This window comes from Erythrolamprus reginae, chromosome 6 (assembly GCF_031021105.1).
Source record: "Erythrolamprus reginae isolate rEryReg1 chromosome 6, rEryReg1.hap1, whole genome shotgun sequence".
NCBI lineage: Eukaryota > Metazoa > Chordata > Lepidosauria > Squamata > Dipsadidae > Erythrolamprus > Erythrolamprus reginae.
The window spans coordinates 86,374,374-86,393,339 of NC_091955.1; the positions used below are offsets into that span (position 1 = coordinate 86,374,374).

Below are 18,966 nucleotides of genomic sequence, written 5' to 3' on the forward strand. Positions count from 1 at the left end.
AGTGTATGAATTGAAAGTTTAAGAGTTTGAACAAGCTGGCGGATTCAGTGCTGTTTCTTGGCTCCTACTTTCCGTTCTTCTGTTTGATTATCATTGGTTTTTGTTTTATTTTTAGTAAAATCTCAGCTGCACAAAATCTCCATTCAGCAGTCTGTGGATGTAATGGGCAAAATCTTGAGTTTGCCAAATGCATCTTCTTTTTTTGTGCAGAATTATATGAATATTTATTTACCAATAGGCACCAGTAGAAGCCCCAATGATGTAAAAACCATGAAAATGGCAGGAATTACTTCTTTGATACTTGATTTGATATGTGACTTGTATTATTTGTGTGATAACCTCATGACACACAAAGAGTCTCTTGCCCTCTGCTGGAGAGACCCAGGTAGTCTCTCTCTTAGATCAGGGGTCCTCAAACTTGGCAATTTTAAGACTTGTGGACTTCAACTCCCAGAATTCTCCAGCTAGCAGAACTGGCTGGAGACTTCTGGGACTTGAAGTCCACAAGTCTTAAAGTTGCCAAGTTTGAAGAGCTCGGTCTTAGATTGTACCTCTGAAATTGGATGGCCAAATTATTTCCCCCTTTTTCTTTTTAAAAATAGTTTATTGAATTTTAAATAATTAAAAAAGGGGTAGGGAAGGGGAATGGGGAAAAAGGGAACCGAAGGGTACATAAAGAAAAAGAATATTATATTATACATAAAATAATATATATCCCTTTTTCTATGTTTGTTGAAAATAAGCCTTTGCTGCTATTTAAATTTCTTCTTCAACCAGCCAAACAAAGCCCTTCATGGCATTGGACCAGATTATCTCCGAGACCGCCTTCTGCTGCACAAATCCCAGTGACCGATTAGGTCCCACAGAGTGGGCCTTCTCCGGGTCCCGTCAACTAAACAATGTCTGTTGGCGGGCCACAGGGGAAGAGCCTTCTCTGTGGCGGCCCCGACTCTCTGGAACCAGCTCCCCCCAGAGATTAGAACTGCCCCTACCTTCCTTGCCTTTCGCAAACTCCTTAAAACCCACCTTTGTCGTCAGGCATGGGGGAACTGAGATATCTCCCCCGGGCCTACATAATTTATGTATAGTATGCTTGTAGGTATGTCTGCTTAAAAATGGTTTTTTAAAACTATTTTAAATTTTAAATTGTAAATTATTAGATTTGTCAGGAATTGTTTTTATTGTGTTGTGAGCCGCCCCGAGTCTACGGAGAGGGGCGGCATACAAATCTAATAACTAACTAACTAACTAACTAACTAACTAACGAACGAAAGAAAGAAAGAAAGAAAGAAAGAAAGAAAGGCGGCAATGGTGGCCTCATAAAGTTTGTTCATTGCTAGTATAAATCAAGATCTTGCAAGGACACAACTTCATATTTGCAAGAATGCTTTCCCAATCCTATAGGCTCTTGGATTTGTAAAGACGATGGATAGAAACCCGCAAACAGGCAATAAACAATAAAGATTGTTCGGTGGACATAGTAAGAGTCTTTTCAAGATGCATTAGGGATAGTGATATTCAAAATATCCCTTCGGTCTTTGGTTAATCTATTGTGGTACCAAAATTGAAAAAACTCGGTAGATTGTAGTTAAAAGTTCTAAGCACTGTTTATAATTCTAAACATTGTTCCAATATTTGTGGGGCTCCTACAAAGACAAGGGGTTCAAAGCTATTTTCCAAAGCTCCAGAAGGCAAGACAAGAAACAATGGTTGGAAACTAACCAAGGAGAGAAGCAAGGAGAAATTACCTAACCATGAGAGCAATCAACTAGTGGAATACAGTGATCCCTCAATTTTCGCGGGGGTTGTGTTCCCAGACCGCCCGTGAAAGTCGAATTTTCGTGAAGTAGAGTTGCGGAAGTAAAAACACCATTTTTGGCTATGGACAGCCAAAAACTACCCCCCGCGCACCCTTTTCCAAGGCTGCGCAAGGAGCCGGGCTTGAAGTTGGGGGCGGGGAGCGATGAAAGTGCAGAGGCCGGCGAAGATTGTTTTGAATGTTGTCTGCCCCCCAGCACATCCAGCCCCCTCACCGCTCGATCCGCCCCTCTCACCGGCTTTCTTGGGGCGCGGGTCCTCCTGCAGCAGCGCTGGCAGCTACGTCTTCTCGTCCTCTTCATTCGGCCGCTAGCCGCTCTGAGCGCTTTGAGAATGCCCGCCCCGCCCCTTTCGCAGTCCCTTAGCTGAGAGTGCTTTCGTCCCATCAGCAATGACGGGTGAAATTTTTGCGATGACAACACTGATTGGCCGACATTTCGACCAATCAGCAATGGCAGACTAAAGTTTGGTAATGATGTATGAAGTCATCGGATGGGAAAAACCGTGGTATAGAAAAAAAACCACGGAGTATTTTTTAATTAATATTTTTTGAAAAACCGTGGTATAGCCGTTTCGCGAAGTTTGAACCCGCGAAAATCGAGGGAACACTGTAGTTCGCCTCCAGAAGTGATGGGTGCTCCATCACTGAAGATTTTCAACAAAAGACTGGACTGCCATTTGTCTGAAATGATATAGGGCCTCTTTCTCTAGCCGTGGGTTGGACTAGAAGACCTCCAAGGTCCCTTCCAACTATTGTTCTATCTTCTAAGTGTAGCCTCTGCATTGCCAGAAAGTGCAAACCTCCAAACATCACTCAAATTCCCACCTTTAAAATCCATCTTATCTAAAACCTAGAAATAAGTTTTATTTAAAAGAAAGCATATGTCTCATAGCCCTCGCTCAAATATTTATTAATCTCCCCACAGTTACAAAAATATAGCTGTTTGGAGTTAGTCACTCTAGCTATATTTGAATTTGTAATAGACCAAGTGTATTGAAAGCTCCATTAGAATAAGTCACAGGGACATAACATTTCCTTTTAAAGCTTGATTGTTTATTCTGAGCAACAACAAAAAAATGAAGCCTTTTTGGTGGAGACTTTGAAGTTGGACACAGAAGTGTTTGGGCATTCAAACTTTAAAGCCCAGAGGTTGAAATCCGAATATATTTCTGCTTTCCTTTAAGGCTTGCTCTTTTATTACAGTTCAAGTGCTTTTATTAGGAACGATTGAAAACTATACCAAATTTGACATTGAAGTGTGATGATCTTGGTTGCGTATGTGTGTGTATTTTTTATATCCGCCTTTTTAAAAAAGTTACGCTTAAAATTCATAGCACTTTCTAAGTCTGATAAAGGAGTCTAATTTTCCTGCTGGCTTTGTTCAGTGTAATATGTTTTTCTCAATCCATTTCAAGCAGCTTCCTTTTTTTCCATTTCAGCAACTTTCCTGCAAGTTTCGTAGACAATAGGGGTTTTTTTATTAATAAAATTAGCTAACAACTTATTGCTGACACCAGAAAGTAGAAAAGTTAAATCGGGTTTCTGTAAATATCTGTATCTTATACAATATTGCTTGTGGGGTGAGGGGGTTTGAAAACATTTGAGGCTGCAGTTTTGACAAAGCTAAGCATTGGTGTATTTTGTTCAAAATTAAAGAAAATGGTATTTTGATGGGAGGCCCACGGAAATCATATTTACTGGATTGGAGAAAGGGTTGTTTCACTTCAAAGCAAGTGGCAAAATAGCCAAATAATAACCATTTCTTTAATACATATATACTGTAATAATAATAACATTTTTTCTATCATTGCTTTCATTTTTTAAATTCTATTGATGCGTAGGGGATATTTATAATGACAATAACAGTAGTTTTTTGTGAGTTGGATTTAAGAGATATCTTCACCATTCTTCTGTGAAAAGAGTGCCCAAAATAGTTTTCATAAAAAACATAAAAAAGGCTCTCCACTCCAATAATGTAAAAAGCAGAACACTGAAAAGAAAAGAAAAAAAAATTGAGGGAAATCAAGTCACCATCTTTTAAAGGTGTACAGGTACAGTAGTCCTTAACTATCAACCATTTAGTGACCATTTGGAGGTCATAGTAAGAGTCTTATTTGGAATACTGTGTTCAGTTCTGGAGACCTCACCTACAAAAAGATATTGACAAAATTGAACTGGTCCAAAGATGGGCTACAAGAATGGTGGAAGGTCTTAAGCATAAAACGTATCAGGAAAGACTTCATGAACTCAATCAGTATAGTCTGGAGGACAGAAGGGAATGGGGGGACATGATCGAAACATTTAAATATGTTAAAGGGTTAAATAAGGTCCAGGAGGGAAGTGTTTTTAATAGGAAAGTGAACACAAGAACAAGGGCACACAATCTGAAGTTAGTTGGGGGAAAGATCAAAAACAATATGAGAAAATATTATTTTACTGAAAGAGTAGTAGATCCTTGGAACAAACTTCCAGCCGACATGGTAGATAAATCCACAGTCACTGAATTTAAACATGCCTGGGATAAACATAGATCCATCCTAAGATAAAATACAGGAAATAGTATAAGGGCAGACTAGATGGACCATGAGGTCTTTTTATTTATTTATTTATTTATGTATTTATTGGATTTGTATGCCGCCCCTCTCCGAAGACTCGGGGCGGCTAACAACAATAAAGAAAACAATGTAACAAATCTAATATTAAAAAGTAATCTAAAAAACCCCAATTTAAGAGACCAATCATACAAACAAGCATACCATGTATAAATTCTATAAGCCTAGGGGGAAGGGAAAAAATTTCAATTCCCCCATGCCTGACGACAGGTGGGTGTTAAGGAGCTTGCAAGGAGGGTGGGGGCAACTCTGATATCTGGGGGGAGCTGGTTCCAGAGGGTCGGGGCTGCCACAGAGAAGGCTCTTTTTGTGCCATCAGTCTTCTATGTTATTCCCGTGGCTCTGAAAAAAATGATTTATGAATGTTTTTCACATGACCAATTCAACATCCTGCCTTCTCTGCATGCGCAGAGTCTACGGAGAGGGGCGGCATACAACTCTAATAAATAATAATAATAATAATAATAATAATAATAATAATAATAATAATAGAACCCAAATGGTGACATCCGGGCAGGTGGAGAGCAACATGTAACGAGAACGGAGTGCACCATTTTCTAATATTAGATTCTGCGCGACTGTGTGCCTGCGCACATGACTAGAAAACGCTGCACAGCAGTTTCCAATTGCTGCGCACTGTTATCTAATGTTAGAGGGATCATTGATGGGTGAAGTTTCGCACTCCCTTCGCGACCGGATCCCAGACGACCTACAGGCACAAGTGGACCGGGAACATTTCACCCCTGGCTTTTGTTTAATGCTGGGCCCAACAAATTTCGGATTTTCCATAGAGAGATCGGAAGAGATGATAAGGTGATAACATCCAGCTCGTCGCTCGGCGTTATTTTAAATTGCAGACTGGGTTCTTACTCTTTATTAAGAGTAAAGCAACGTTAAGCAATCTGAGATTATTGGGAGATAATGGCTTCCCAAGGGGGTTTAGAGCATAACTGAAACATAAAGATTACGATTCCACCATGATTGCTGTGCTGTTTATTATTCTTTACGGCTTAATAATGGCTCTCTAATATTGTTCTTCTCTATAGCCAGCTAAATACTTCGCTCCAGTTTTAATCACATAAATGGTTGCCATTTACACGTTCCAGAAATGCTTTTTCTTTGGGGGCCCCACCCACCCCCCTTATTATGTTGGCAGCAGAAAGGAGTGGTAACATGGAACATACACTCATGGATTTTATTAATAGATGTTGCCTATCAGCTGCCCAGAAGTCCTTTAGGAGTGGAGTGGAATATACATCCAAATAATAAGTAAATAAATACTCCCCCCCCCTTTTCAGCTGTTGTACTGCAACCAAAGCAACTCCGCTTTGGTTGCAGTACAGTACAGTGGTCTCTCTACCTAATGTTCTGTCTGGGTCCCCCCAGACGCCAACACCAACTAAAAAGAGTAGCCAGACACACTGGTAAAAAGCAAAGGCAGTTTATATAATTCAAAGCAAACACAGGTAACAAAAACTGTTCTTACAGACAGGAGCACTATGAAGCTCACAGAGGTTTCTTTTAAAAAAAAATTCTTATAAACACATACAATGTCATATACAGTGATCCCTCGATTATCGCGAGGGTTCCGTTCCAAGACCCCTCGCGATAATCGATTTTTCGCGATATAGCGGTGCGGAAGTAAAAACACCATCTGCGCATGCGTGCCCTTTTTTCCATGGCCGCGCATGCGCAGATGGTGGAGCCGGGGAGCGACGAAAGTTCGGAAGCCGACAGGTTGCTTTCAATGTCGGCTGCCCCCGCCCCCCCAGCACCCGCTCGTTCGCCGCTCGCCCGCCTGCCCGGTCGGCCGCTCACTCACTCGCCGCTCTCCCGTTCGCTGCCCGGCTGGGGAGGTGGATTCGCCGCCCCCACCAGCCCGATCTCTCTCCGGTGGCTGGGGAGGTGGATTCGCCGCCCCCACCAGCCCGATCTCTCTCCGGTGGCTGGGGAGGTGGATTCGCCGCCCCCACCAGCCCGATCTCCCTCCGGTGGCTGCCGCCCCCACCAGCCCGATCTGGGGAGGTGGATTCGCCGCTCCTCGCCGCCTTCGCCTCGCTTCGCCTCAGCTGCTGCCCGCTGCCTTCATCTTCTCCCCAAACTCCTCCTTCCCTGCCAAAGCAGCCACCGCAGTCGAGCGCATGAGTGATGCAGGGCAGCCCAATGCCGCCGGGAGGGGAATCCAAGCCGGTGGCTGGGGACGCGGATCCACTGCCCTCGCAGCCCGATCTCCCTCTGTGTGTGTGTGGGGGGGGGCGACGAACCGACGATCGGGGGCTGTCCGTCCCTGTTGGGTGGTGCAGGGCAGGCACAGGGAGGGAGGGAGAGAAAGGAAAGAGAGAGAAAGGGAGGGAGAGAAAATTGAATGAAGAAGGGAGAGAAAGAAAGAGTAAGAGGTAGAAAGGATAGAGAAAAAGGAAGAGAAAGGGAGAGAGAAGTGACTCTTGGTGATGACGTATGACGTCATCAGATGGGGAAAACCATGGAGTATTTTTTAATTATTATTTTTTGAAAAATCGCGATATAGCGTTTCGCAAAGATCGAGATCGCGAAAATCGAGGGATCACTGTACCTTCAATATTCAATACAATACAATAATTTTCCAATTACTTTCAGTATTTATCATCCAACCTGATTACATGCCTAGGTATTCTAGCTTTTTGAAGTGTCCTGCCTGGAAAATTGATCGCTCAGGTTCACAATATAGATAAAGATCTGTTGGAAAAAAAGAAAGCAAATATCTGAAAGTTGCATTATTTAGCACCTCGATAGCAGACATAACATGGTTGCAAGGACCAGATTGGTATCCTCTGCTGAGCTATGGTTTATTTAACCCTTGTTTATTGAATGAATCACAATTGGCTGGATTTGTACAGCATGCTAAACCATAAACCTGTTTAAAAACGGTGGCTAGGTTTGTGTAACACAATAAACTAAAACAAACCACGTTTTGGCATAGCGTGATTGTTAGCCTCACCCAGTCTTTTCAGTATAATGAGGTGTATGATATTTCTGATTCATTTAGGGTGCCTGTTCTCTTCTGTACAGATGTGTTGATATGTGTACTTTTTGAATAAATCTGGCTTCTTTTGTCCTCCTTCGTTTAATGCAAAATAGAGATTTTGCTCTCGAAATACTACCTTATTCCGTGCCTTGACCTTGAATAATCCTTAATTGACCTGAAGCTCAACACTGGTTGGGTTTCATTTGATGTTGTTCCCAAACTTGACTTTTGCTCTTGATATTTAAAAATTATGTTGCTACTGATCACAGCTGCTTCCCACAACGAAATCAAACTTTGAGCCTTTGTTCTTTGCCTAAACTTTGTTCTTCTCCTTCTTACTAATCTGAAAAAGAAAAAAAAAAGGGAGGGGGACATTGACAGGTGAATTATACAGCCAGAAACACCTTATTTATAAAGCTAATATGAAATATGTTTAAGAGCCTCCCTTTTAACAGCAAAGCTTCCATTTTTCTCCCTCTCCCTGTTTTCATTAGAGAAATATAAAATGTTAATAATACTTTTATACTGTAAAGCTCCATGCCAGCATCCATCTTCTGAGTTCTTTATAGTATCCTGCTAGCAAACTCTCTCCTGAATCATAAATAGAATTTTTTCAGAAAGTAAAATAGTGCATTGTTTTCATTGTTAGAAGATGCTGCTAAATTGGCTGTATTTTGATAATCACATCCGAAGCCGATTATTCTGCTAATAGCCTTAAGATATTATTTTATTTTTTAAAATAAGTGTTTCACTATAATCCTAATACTACTATTTAAAGGGGGAAAAAAATCCTTTCTTGTTTCTGCGAAGTCTGAATGAGATTTTCAAAATTGAATAATAATTTGATCCGTTAATCTTTTGAAGCTAGTAATTTTATTTTCTCCTCTTTGCGGTCTCCGAGGCTTGCAAATGAATAGAGCTTCATTACCGGAGCCTGCATTTAATAACCATTATCCATTATCTTGTAATTAAGACCCCTTGTAACGAATCATGAGGACAATGCAAAAATACATAGTACATTTCTTTAATGAACTGGAAAATGTTCATCTTGTTCTATTTAGTAATGAGTTGCTGAATAGTCGTTAAATCCACTGGAGAATACCGCGAGATGGATTTCGAAGACTATCTTGAGTTTGTGGTTAATCTATTAGAATTAAATTTTCATCTTCTATTTTTATCAACAGCCGATTAGAAGCCCTTGTGTTTGACCAAATTGATTATGAGACCTATACAAGGGCAGATGTTGTTTAATGAAAGTTTTTAATGAAACCATACCATTGAGATTTCTAATTATCAGACTTATAAAAGCTTTGACTTACCTTACCGCGATAGGAGGAAGCGGGAGATAGGGGTGGAAGACTTAAACAAAAGGGCTTAAACTCTATGATTATTATTTTTTTTAAATGAGGGGAGGGAGAAGGAAGTTTGCTTTTTTCTTTCTAAAGAGGGAACGTTCTCATCTCATTAAGAAAAGTTATGTGGGGCAGACAACGTAGTGAAGAAGCAAAGGACATATGTAGTATCAAATGAAGTCAAATGCGAGTATTCTGAGCAGAGACAGGTTACAAGCGGTGTGCCACAAGGGTCTGTTTTGGATCCTATTCTTTTTAATATGTTTGTGAGTGACATAGGGGAAGGTTTGGTAGGGAAGGTTTGCCTATTTGCTGATGACTCTAAAGTGTGCAATAGGGTTGATATTCCTGTAGGCGTCTGTAATATGGTAAATGATTTAGCTTTACTAGATAACTGGTCAAAGCAATGAAAACTGCAGTTTAATGTTTCCAAATGTAAAATAATGCACTTGGGGAAAGGGAATCCTCAATCTGAGTATTGTATTGGCAGTTCTGTGTTAGCAAAAACTTCAGAAGAAAAGGATTTAGGGTTAGTGATTTCTGACAGTCTCAAAATGGGTGAACAGTGCAGTCAGGCGGTAGGGAAAGCAAGTAGGATGCTTCGCTGCATAGCTAGAGGTATAACAAGAAGGAAGAGGGAGATTATGATCCCGCTATATAGAGTGCTGGTGAGACCACACTTGGAATACTGTGTTCAGTTCTGGAGACCTCACCTACAAAAAGATATTGACAAAATTGAACGGGTCTAAAGACGGACTACAAGAATGGTGGAAGGTCTTAAGCATAAAACGTATCAGGAAAGACTTAATGAACTTAGTCTGTATAGTCTGGAGGACAGAAGGAAAAGGGGGGACATGATTGAAACATTTAAATATGTTAAAGGGTTAAATAAGGTCCAGGAGGGAAGTGTTTTTAATAGGAAAGTGAACCCAAGAACAAGGGGACACAATCTGAAGTTAGTTGGGGGAAAGATCAAAAGCAACATGAGAAAATATTTTTTTACTGAAAGAGTAGTAGATTCTTGGAACAAATTTCCAGCAGACGTAGTAGATAAATCCACAGTAACTGAATTTAAACATGCCTGGGATAAACATAAGATAAAATAAAATACAGAAAATAGTATAAGGGCAGACTAGATGGATCATGAGGTCTTTTTCTGCCGCCAGTCTTCTATGTTTCTATGCATCCATGTTTTCCATGGTGCCTGGAAATTGTGGGAATAGAATAGAATAGCAAAGTTGGAAGGGACCTTGAAGGTCTTCTAGCCCAACCCCCTACTTAGGCAGGAACCCTATATCACTTCAGACAAATAGTTGTTCAATCCCTTAATTTTAAATCTTGGGAGTTCTGATATTATATTGTGCTGATACAAAGTTTTTCTCCTACCTTCTCTTCCCAAGGGTCCGATTTTATCAAGACGTCTACCGGAAAAGAAGCGGTGAATGCTACTTTCCCAGTGGGGCTGGTCATGGTGAGAGCTATTAGAGACTACTACTGGAAAACTGGCTATAAGGTAACATAATAGCTCATCTGTCAAAGTTCTAGGTAAAAGACCCATAGCAAGCAAAACTCCAAGGCAGGTAGATTCTTCAAAGGTTAACTTTATTGGATAGATCCTATTGCCACAAATCTGGTGAAAACTGACTCTGAAGGTTTCCAATCGAGGTGCCGTCTGGTTGCTGGGTAACATGACTCCTCCTCTCTCTGACCAAGTGTCCTTGGTTCCCAAGAGAAAGTGTTTTGTTTTGTCTACAAAACCCCAGGTGTGTAAGCACACCTCGGCACCGGTAGCAGCGGTAAGTTGGACACCCCCAACCCCCCCGTCTGCTTATGATGTTAACTTCTCATCCAGACATATTTGTGCATTGTCTTCCTAGCCCTAAATTAGACGAATGTGATCGCTCCTGAGCAAAATTGCAGCAGACATTGTCTCCCACCAGCTACCTTTGAGCCAACCTTGCCCTCGTCATATTTTTACATCGTTCTCCGAATCTCAGCAACAGTGCATTTCAAGATAAAAGCACCTGACCCAATGACATAAATGATTCAACAGAAGATTTTGAGCATTTCTCTTCCTAGAATATTTGGTTTCCAAATTGACTGGTTTCCAAGAAAAATAAAACAAAAAAATCCCCCCCCCCAACCATTGGGGAAACCAAGCACAATAAACATGACAGTTTTGAAGGATTCATCACTTACAGAGATACATATTTCCTGATCAAAGGAGTGAAGCTAGACGCATGGCCATTTTTCATTCATTCTGTTCATGCATTTTTCATCCATTGAGAAAGCTTTTACAATTTTGACCTAGTTGGCTTTAAGAATCACTTAGATATGTGAACAAATGACACCGGGGGGGGGGGGGGCAAACCCAACGGCGTCCATTATCAGCCACAATTATGTCAAAAGGTCTTGTGTGACAGATCACTGCATAAATGCCATCATATCATGCATATTTCCCACCCTTCTGTAGATACCTATGTTCATGTGGCAGTGGTTCTTTCGCCTTTGAGATGTGGCAGTGCGGTGCAGTTATGAGTTGCTTCACGCAGGTTGTCCCAGGTTCTGATAATCCGCGAAAAGAAAGCAAAAAACACAATCCTGGTTTATTTATTTATTAAATTTGTATGCCGCCCCTCTCCGTAGACTCGGGGCGGCTCACAGCAGTAATAAAAAAACAATGTACAATACAAATCTAATAATTAAAACTAAAAACGCATAATTTAAAAAACATGCACACAACATACCATACATAAACAATATAGGCCTGGGAAAGTTATCTCAGTTCCCCCATGCCTGACGGCAGAGGTGGGTTTTAAGGAGTTTGCGAAAGGCAAGGAGGGTGGGGGCAGTTCTAATCTCAGGGGGGAGCTGGTTCCAGAGCGTCGGGGCCACCACAGAGAACACTCTTCCCCTAGGACCCGCCAAACGGGTCCTAGTCGACGGGACCCGGAGAAAGCCAACTCTGTGGGACCTAATCGGTCACTGGGATTCGTGCAGCAGAAGGCGATCCCGGAGATATTCTGGTCCGATGCCATGAAGGGCTTTGCAATTGGTTTATCTTCATCAGGAATAACTCTGGCACATACTGACATGGAAACAAAGTCAGAGCTAACTGCCCAGTGTCTACCTCCACCATTTAAGCCCTCCCCAGACCTGCCCACCCACCCACAGAGTGCAACCCATCCTTCATGCGGAAACTATCAGGCTCACGCGGAAGTTATCAGGGTCTCAACACTTAGCGCCCCCCCCCCTCCGTGTACAGTTGCGCAGGCACCTACCCCATCTCAGCTGTGTCGGCGGCGAGTTCAAAAGTGGCAAGGGGTTCAGCTGAGTCTGGAGTGCTCTCGCCAATCTGGCTGGCATTCTAGGGTGGGACCATTGATCCAGTGAGTATGGCCTTTGATGGGTATCAGTGATGGGCTCCTACAGGTACAGTCAGGTACGCAGAACCGGTAGAAAAATTTTGAATTTTTTTCTTTTTTTCCCTTCTGGGCTCTGGGTATGTTTTTCCTATCATGAGGTTGAATGTGTATAATTTTAGAAGAGCTGTGCGTGTACGTGTGTGTGTACATACACATTACACATTATATAGTAGATAATGTATATTTTTGTGTGCCTGTGTGTAATATGTATGTGCACATATGGCATATATATATATAGATTTAAACAGTATATTTTGGAGGTTCAATAATAGTAAATAGATAGGGAAATTGTATCTCTTTGAGGCGAGGAGAGGCCAGGCACCCTAACCCTATCCAAACCCTTGACATGAGTGAGATCAAGTTGGCCACCTTTAAACCAGTCACAAGACCATCAAGCCACTCCCACCTTGCCACATGGCCAGCAAACCACACCGACAAAATAAGCCACGCCCACAGTGTGGTAGTAAAAATTGTTGCAGCCCTTCACTGGTGGGCATAGCGCTCTCTGCTCCCCACCAGAATGGCAGCTCTGGTTTCTTCTTCCCTTGCTGGAATGGCAGCCTGGGCCGCCAGGCACACCAGGCCTGACAAATAGTTCTTGACTTGTAACCATAATGTTTCCAAATGTAAAATAATGCACTTGGGGAAAAGGAATCCTCAATCTGAGTATTGCATTGGCAGTTCTGTGTTAGCAAAAACTTCAGAAGAGAAGGATTTAGGGGTAGTGATTTCTGACAGTCTCAAAATGGGTGAGCAGTGTGGTCGGGCAGTAGGAAAAGCAAGTAGTATGCTTGGCTGCATAGTTAGAGGTATAACAAGCAGGAAGAGGGAGATTGTGATCCCCTTATATAGAGCGCTGGTGAGACCACATTTGGAATACTGTGTTCAGTTCTGGAGACCTCACCTACAAAAAGATATTGACAAAATTGAACGGGTCCAAAGACGGGCTACAAGAATGGTGGAAGGTCTTAAGCATAAAACGTATCAGGAAAGACTTAATGAACTCAATCTATATAGTCTGGAGGACAGAAGGAAAGGGGGGACATGATCGAAACATTTAAATATGTTTAAGGGTTAAATAAGGTTCAGGAGGGCTGTTTTTAATAGAAAAGTGAACACAAGAACAAGGGGACACAATCTGAAGTTAGTTGGGGGAAAGATCAAAAGCAACGTGAGAAAGTATTATTTCACTGAAAGAGTAGTAGATCCTTGGAACAAACTTCCAGCAGACGTGGTTGGTAAATCCACAGTAACTGAATTTAAACATGCCTGGGATAAACATATATCCATTGTAAGATAAAATACAGGAAATAGTATAAGGGCAGACTAGATGGACCATGAGGTCTTTTTCTGCCGTCAGTCTTCTATGTTTCTATGTTTCTAAGCGAAACCTCTTCAAGGAAAAACGAAGAAAGTCCAGTTGTCTCTTGGAAAAGCACCTTTCTCATTCACTTAAAGAGAATTCGTTGGGCAGAAATGCAAAGTTTTGTTAACCAAAATAACCCAGTCCATACAATAATCATGAAAAATACCTGTACGGGTAAACAAAGTCTATATCCTTTTTATTAGACAAAGACCATTGTTTGTCATTGATAGGAGATTTCTAAATGCTTTCTTTAACAAACCAATTTGTCTCCCACGTAGATGCTTTTCTACAAAGGCATTGGCTAGTGAAAACAGAAATGAATACAGAAATTAAACTTCTCCCAAGGATGGCAAGTGGGCTGCAGACTAACATTTATTGAATGATAAGCTGTCGCGGCAATATAAGAAGTATTTGGCATAATAGGAAATAAATTTCTTCTTCTTTTTCCCCCCGTCAATACCGAAGGACACACACAAATTGGTTTTTCTGTTGGGGAATTCCTAGCCCAGAGAAACTTATTACTTCTAATAATGCAAGGTGATGAGGGTGAACTTATTAAACAAAATAATGAAATGCTGTAAAAGCAGCATGGGAATAGTAGCCAAATCTTTTATGGTTCTAGGACAAAAATATTCCACTGTGGATAATGGCTTGTTTGGAGAAAGGAGGAATGGAATTATTTGTGGGAATGTGAATGCTTCAGGTGGAAAAGGAATTGAGGTCAAGTTCCAAGGCCTTACAAAGTTGAGTTGCTACTTATATATAATATAGGTGTCATGTATTAGTAGTACTATTAAGATCAGTTTACTGCACCATACAAACAAAATTAAAACTTCTTCTACAGGGGAGAGCAAATATGGCAACTTTATGTTCCTGCTGGCTCTGGAATTCTGGGCGTTGAAGTCCACAGATCATGAAGTTGCCATATTTGCCCACCCTATCAAAGACTAGTCGGCTGTGAGCCAGAACTCCAGGACAGAGGCACCGACAGCGGCGGCTGGACATGTTGCTGTACACTGTACATGCTGGTATTGCATGGCTGGCACTTGCCTGCTGGCTGGGCCGAGACAGAGGCTCCAGCCCCATGCCCATGCCCAACGCAATGCCAGCATGTATGGCATCTAGCAACATGTCCAGCCACCACCGTCGGTGCCTCTGTTCCGGAGCTCCGCCTCACAGCTGACCACCCTGCCAGCGCCCCACGGCTGCTGCTGAGACCTGGTGTATGAGAAAGAGAGAGAGAAAGAAAGAGAGAGATAGCAAGAGAGAGAAAGAGATAGCAAGAGAGGGAGAGAGAAAGAGAGGGAGAGAGGGGGGAGAGAGAAAGAGAGAGAAAGCAAAAAAAAGAGAGAAAGAGAGATAGCAAGAAAGAGAGAGAGGGAGAGAGATGGGGAGAGAGAAAGAGAGAAAGACAGCAAGAGAGAGAGAGAGAAAGCAAGAAGGAGAGAGAAAGGGGGAAGGAGGGAAAGAGAAAGAGAGCAAAAAAGAGGAAGGAAGGGAGAAACAAAGAGGGAGGGAAAGGAAGGAAGGAAGAGAGAGAAAGAGGGAGAGAGAGAAATAGAGTGAAAGGGAGGAAGAGATTTTTTTTTTGTCCAAACATTTTTTAGCACCCCCCCCCTCCCCCGCTCAATGTTCCCCGGGATTTTGTAAATGTGAATAATGTGCCGCGGCTCAAAAAAGGTTGGGAAACATTGCCTTAGACCAGAGTCACCCAAACCTTTTCAGTTTTACAGTGGGGGGGGAGATAAGAGAGAACAGAGTGAATGAAAACGAATGGGGATGTGCACATGTGCATGTTCGCCCACCCACTTCCGTGGCCCAGTTCTGAAAGGATTATGGCCAGTAGTGGGTTGCACCCAGTATGGGTGGGATCAGTGATCCATTAGCGGAAATGGAGCTCTCGTGTGAGATTTGGCTTCTGTGCATGGGCCGGAAGGAAAGTCAAGTGACTTTCAATTGAGGACAAATCAAGGGAAATATTTCTTCACCCAGAGGGTCGTTGGTTTATGGGATTCACTTCCAGAAGAGGTCGTGACAGCTGTCAGCCTGGATAGCTTCATGGCAGGATTAGACAGATTCATGGATGCCAAGTGTATCTGTGGTTACTGAAACGGATGTCCATGTGCCGCCTCTATGTTGGTTGAGGCAGGCAGGATTCCCTTGAGTACCATTGGTTGGGAGTCAAGGGAAAGGGAGGGTTTTGCCTTCTCTTTCTGCTCAAGATCCCCATGGACAATTGGTGGGCCACTGTGGGACACAGAAGGCTGGACTCGATGGGCTGTGGCCTGATTCAGCATGGCTCTTCTTAGGTTCTTATGTTCTTGTGTGAGGATGCTCTTGCACGTGAGATTTGGCCCATTTGGGGCGTTTTTTTGCTTGTGCACATGCGCAGAAGCAAAAATATCAGTGAATATTCCCAAAATCTCGCTCGTACACCTGTCCTCAGACAATATTTGGTTTCCGGCACATGCGCAGAAGTTGAATCTCACACGAAGATATGTACACCCACCCACCGGATGTGTGCATGCCTGCACCGGTCTCCAGGAGAGTTCCGGTAGCGGCAAAAGGTAGGAACCCCTGCCTGATTACGGCCCATTAGTGGCCCAGATGTTGGTGGCCCTTGCCTTAAATGTCTACAGTGAACATTCACCTCTTCCCCAAGTGCAAATGCCACGCATGAAGTTTTATTCACTCTCGCTCCCCTCGCTTTTTAATATATATCAGTGATTTTCAACCTTTTTTGAGCCGCGGCACATTTTTTACATTTACGAAACCCTGGGGCATATTGAGGGGGGGGGGCGGCTCTCTCTCTTCCTCCCTTTCGCTCTATTTCTCTCTCCCTCCCTCTTTCTCTCCCTCTTTCTCTCTCCATCCCTCTTTCTTTCTCTTCCTTCCTTCCTCTCTTTTTTGCTCTCTTTCTCTCTCCCTCCCTCTATGTCTTTCTCTCTCTCTCCTTCCCTCCCTCCATCTCTTTCTCTCTCTCTCTGGCTTTCTTTTTCTTGTTCTCTTTCTCTCTTGTTCTCTTTTTCTCTCGCTCACTCTTTCTCTCTCTCGCTTTCTTTCTTTCTTTCTCTCTTTCTCTCTCTCTTCCTTTCTTTCTCTCTCTGAGCTTCGCGGCACATCTGACCATGTCTCGCGGCTCACTAGTGTGCCGCGGCACACTGGTTGAAAAACACTGATATATATAGTTCATTCCAAATCTTTTAAATTTACTGCAGTTTTATTCGTTGCATTTAGATACTTCTTCTCGGCTCAATTGCCATGCCAATTTTTCAAGATTTTTAATATTAAGAAAGATATTTCTTCTTTAAAAGTGAATTCAACAGTTTCCCCAAATTGTCTTTGAGGCTTTTAGTGTTTGTATAATACATACTATATCTCTCCCCAGATGTCTGGGGCTTCCTGGTTTTCAACTTCTACTCTGTGCTTCCATTTATATTTTTAGTGATTTTCTTTTATTTAGTAGTCTGTTTCTTCTTGTCATTATACTGTATTTTATTACCCTATAAGCCACTTTGTGCACCTGCATTGTGGAGAGGGAAGGCAGGAGAGAAATCCTTCTGTAAATTAGACACACAAACAAACACGCACACACTGTCTAGATAGATGTATGCATTTATATGCAAATTCCTATTTGCTCAACACTTGCAATGACTTCTTTGGAGCCTAACGTAATAGTTCTTTCTTTTTTAAAAAAATCTTCTTTCCTAAGGTTGGATTCAAACCTGCAGGAGGCATTCGCAAAGCCAAAGAGGCCTTGATCTGGCTTTCCCTGATGAAGGAGGAATTGGGAGAGGAATGGCTGAAACCAGGACTCTTTCGCTTGGGTGCCAGCACTTTGCTGGGAGACATTGAAAAACAGGTTAGATTTGAAGCGCTGCCTTTCAGCAATAAGGTTCAACTTACTTCTAGGCATTTAACCCTTAATCTGGGCTAACATAGAACAATTGTTAGGCTAACAACTGGGCTAACATAGCATAATAGAATGTACTTGCTCAGATTAATAAAGCAGTCCAGAGGTGGAGACAGTTTCAATGGTCAAAGTCTATTTTACCTGTCTGTCTGTTTTCCTTGTTACCTTTTGGGCAGTGATTAATATATATCTCTATCTTGTCTGTTTGTCTGTCTGTCTATTTAGCAAAATGGCACTCCGCTGGGCGCCGCCGCCCGGCTGTCACCTTTTAAAACAGCTGGGGGGCTTCTCGGCGTTCACCTGAACGCCGAACCCGGAAGCTTGGGTTCGGGTTCGGGAGAACGCCGAGAAGCCCCCCGGCTGTGGCGCCCAGCGGAGTGCCATTTTGCGGGTTTTTTTCTTTTTGCACGCATTAATCGCTTTTACATTGTTTCCTATGGAAAACAATGTTTCATCTTACGAACTTTTCGCCTTACGAACCTACTTCCGGAACTAATTAAGTTCGTAAGACGAGGTATTACTGTATATCCCATTTTCCACAGAGACAGACAGAAAATTACCAGATAAATGTAAGATGAAGCACACCAGGTGAAATAAATAGTACCAGCCCATATTTTCTTTAAAAAAAAAAACACCTTGCTTCAGATAGAGCATTTTTTTCATTGGTGTGAATAATTAAGTGTCTATCCGCTGAGTCCATCTTTGCATTAACCTACCCATAATTTGCCAGTTTTATTATCCCGGTTTAATTTCTGCTTTTTTGTTTCCATTGCATAGATTTATTATCACGTGACCGGCAAATACCCAGCTTCCTATGACCTGGCCATGGCTTAGACCAGTGATGGATTCATGCTGTGAAAGAGAGAAAGAATTAAGCCAACAATGTCCTGGATTATTTCTCCCCCCCCCCCCGAAACCACATCCTTACTAAGTGCTTTGCAAAACGGATCAAAACTGTGGTGCCTCCATTTCACAGTTTTAGCATTTCTAGAAATGCCCCGAGGCCCAGATGAATCCATGGAAAAAAGCTTTGAATATTGAAAATTTATAATGTTAATTTTTTTGCAACGGCACCCATTGACTTCCTCCTGGATTTCAGGAACTACCAGAAAATGATTGTTTTAGGGTGAATTTTGTACTTGAATTTAAACATTTGTGAATTGTCTTATAAATAAATAAAGTGGTACCTCTACTTACAAACATAATTTGTTCCTTGATCAGGTTCTTAAGTAGAAAAGTCTGTAAGAAGAAGCAATTTTTCCCATAGGAAGCAATGTAAAAGCAAATAATGTGTGCAATTAGGGAAACCACAGGGAGGGTGGTGCACCAGTTGCGGCCCTATCTGGACCGGGACTCACTGCTCACAGTCACTCATGCCCTCATCACCTCGGGATTCGACTACTGTAATGCTCTCTACATGGGGCTACCTTTGAAGAGTGTTCGGAAACTTCAGGTCGTGCAGAATGCAGCTGTGA

General features: G+C 42.3%; 1 protein-coding gene across 1 annotated transcript in view; it reads left to right on the plus strand.

Annotated features, from left to right (window-relative positions):
- The window catches only part of DERA (deoxyribose-phosphate aldolase), a 50,566-nt gene extending 31,870 nt beyond the window's left edge, over positions 1–18,696 (plus strand). The window contains exons 7-9 of the mRNA XM_070754300.1: positions 10,188–10,300; positions 17,291–17,440; positions 18,269–18,696. Of these exons, the coding sequence (XP_070610401.1) occupies positions 10,188–10,300; positions 17,291–17,440; positions 18,269–18,325 (320 nt within the window). The 3' untranslated portion in view covers positions 18,326–18,696. The remainder of the gene's footprint in view (positions 1–10,187; positions 10,301–17,290; positions 17,441–18,268) is intronic.
- Positions 18,697–18,966: the final 270 nt, after the last annotated feature.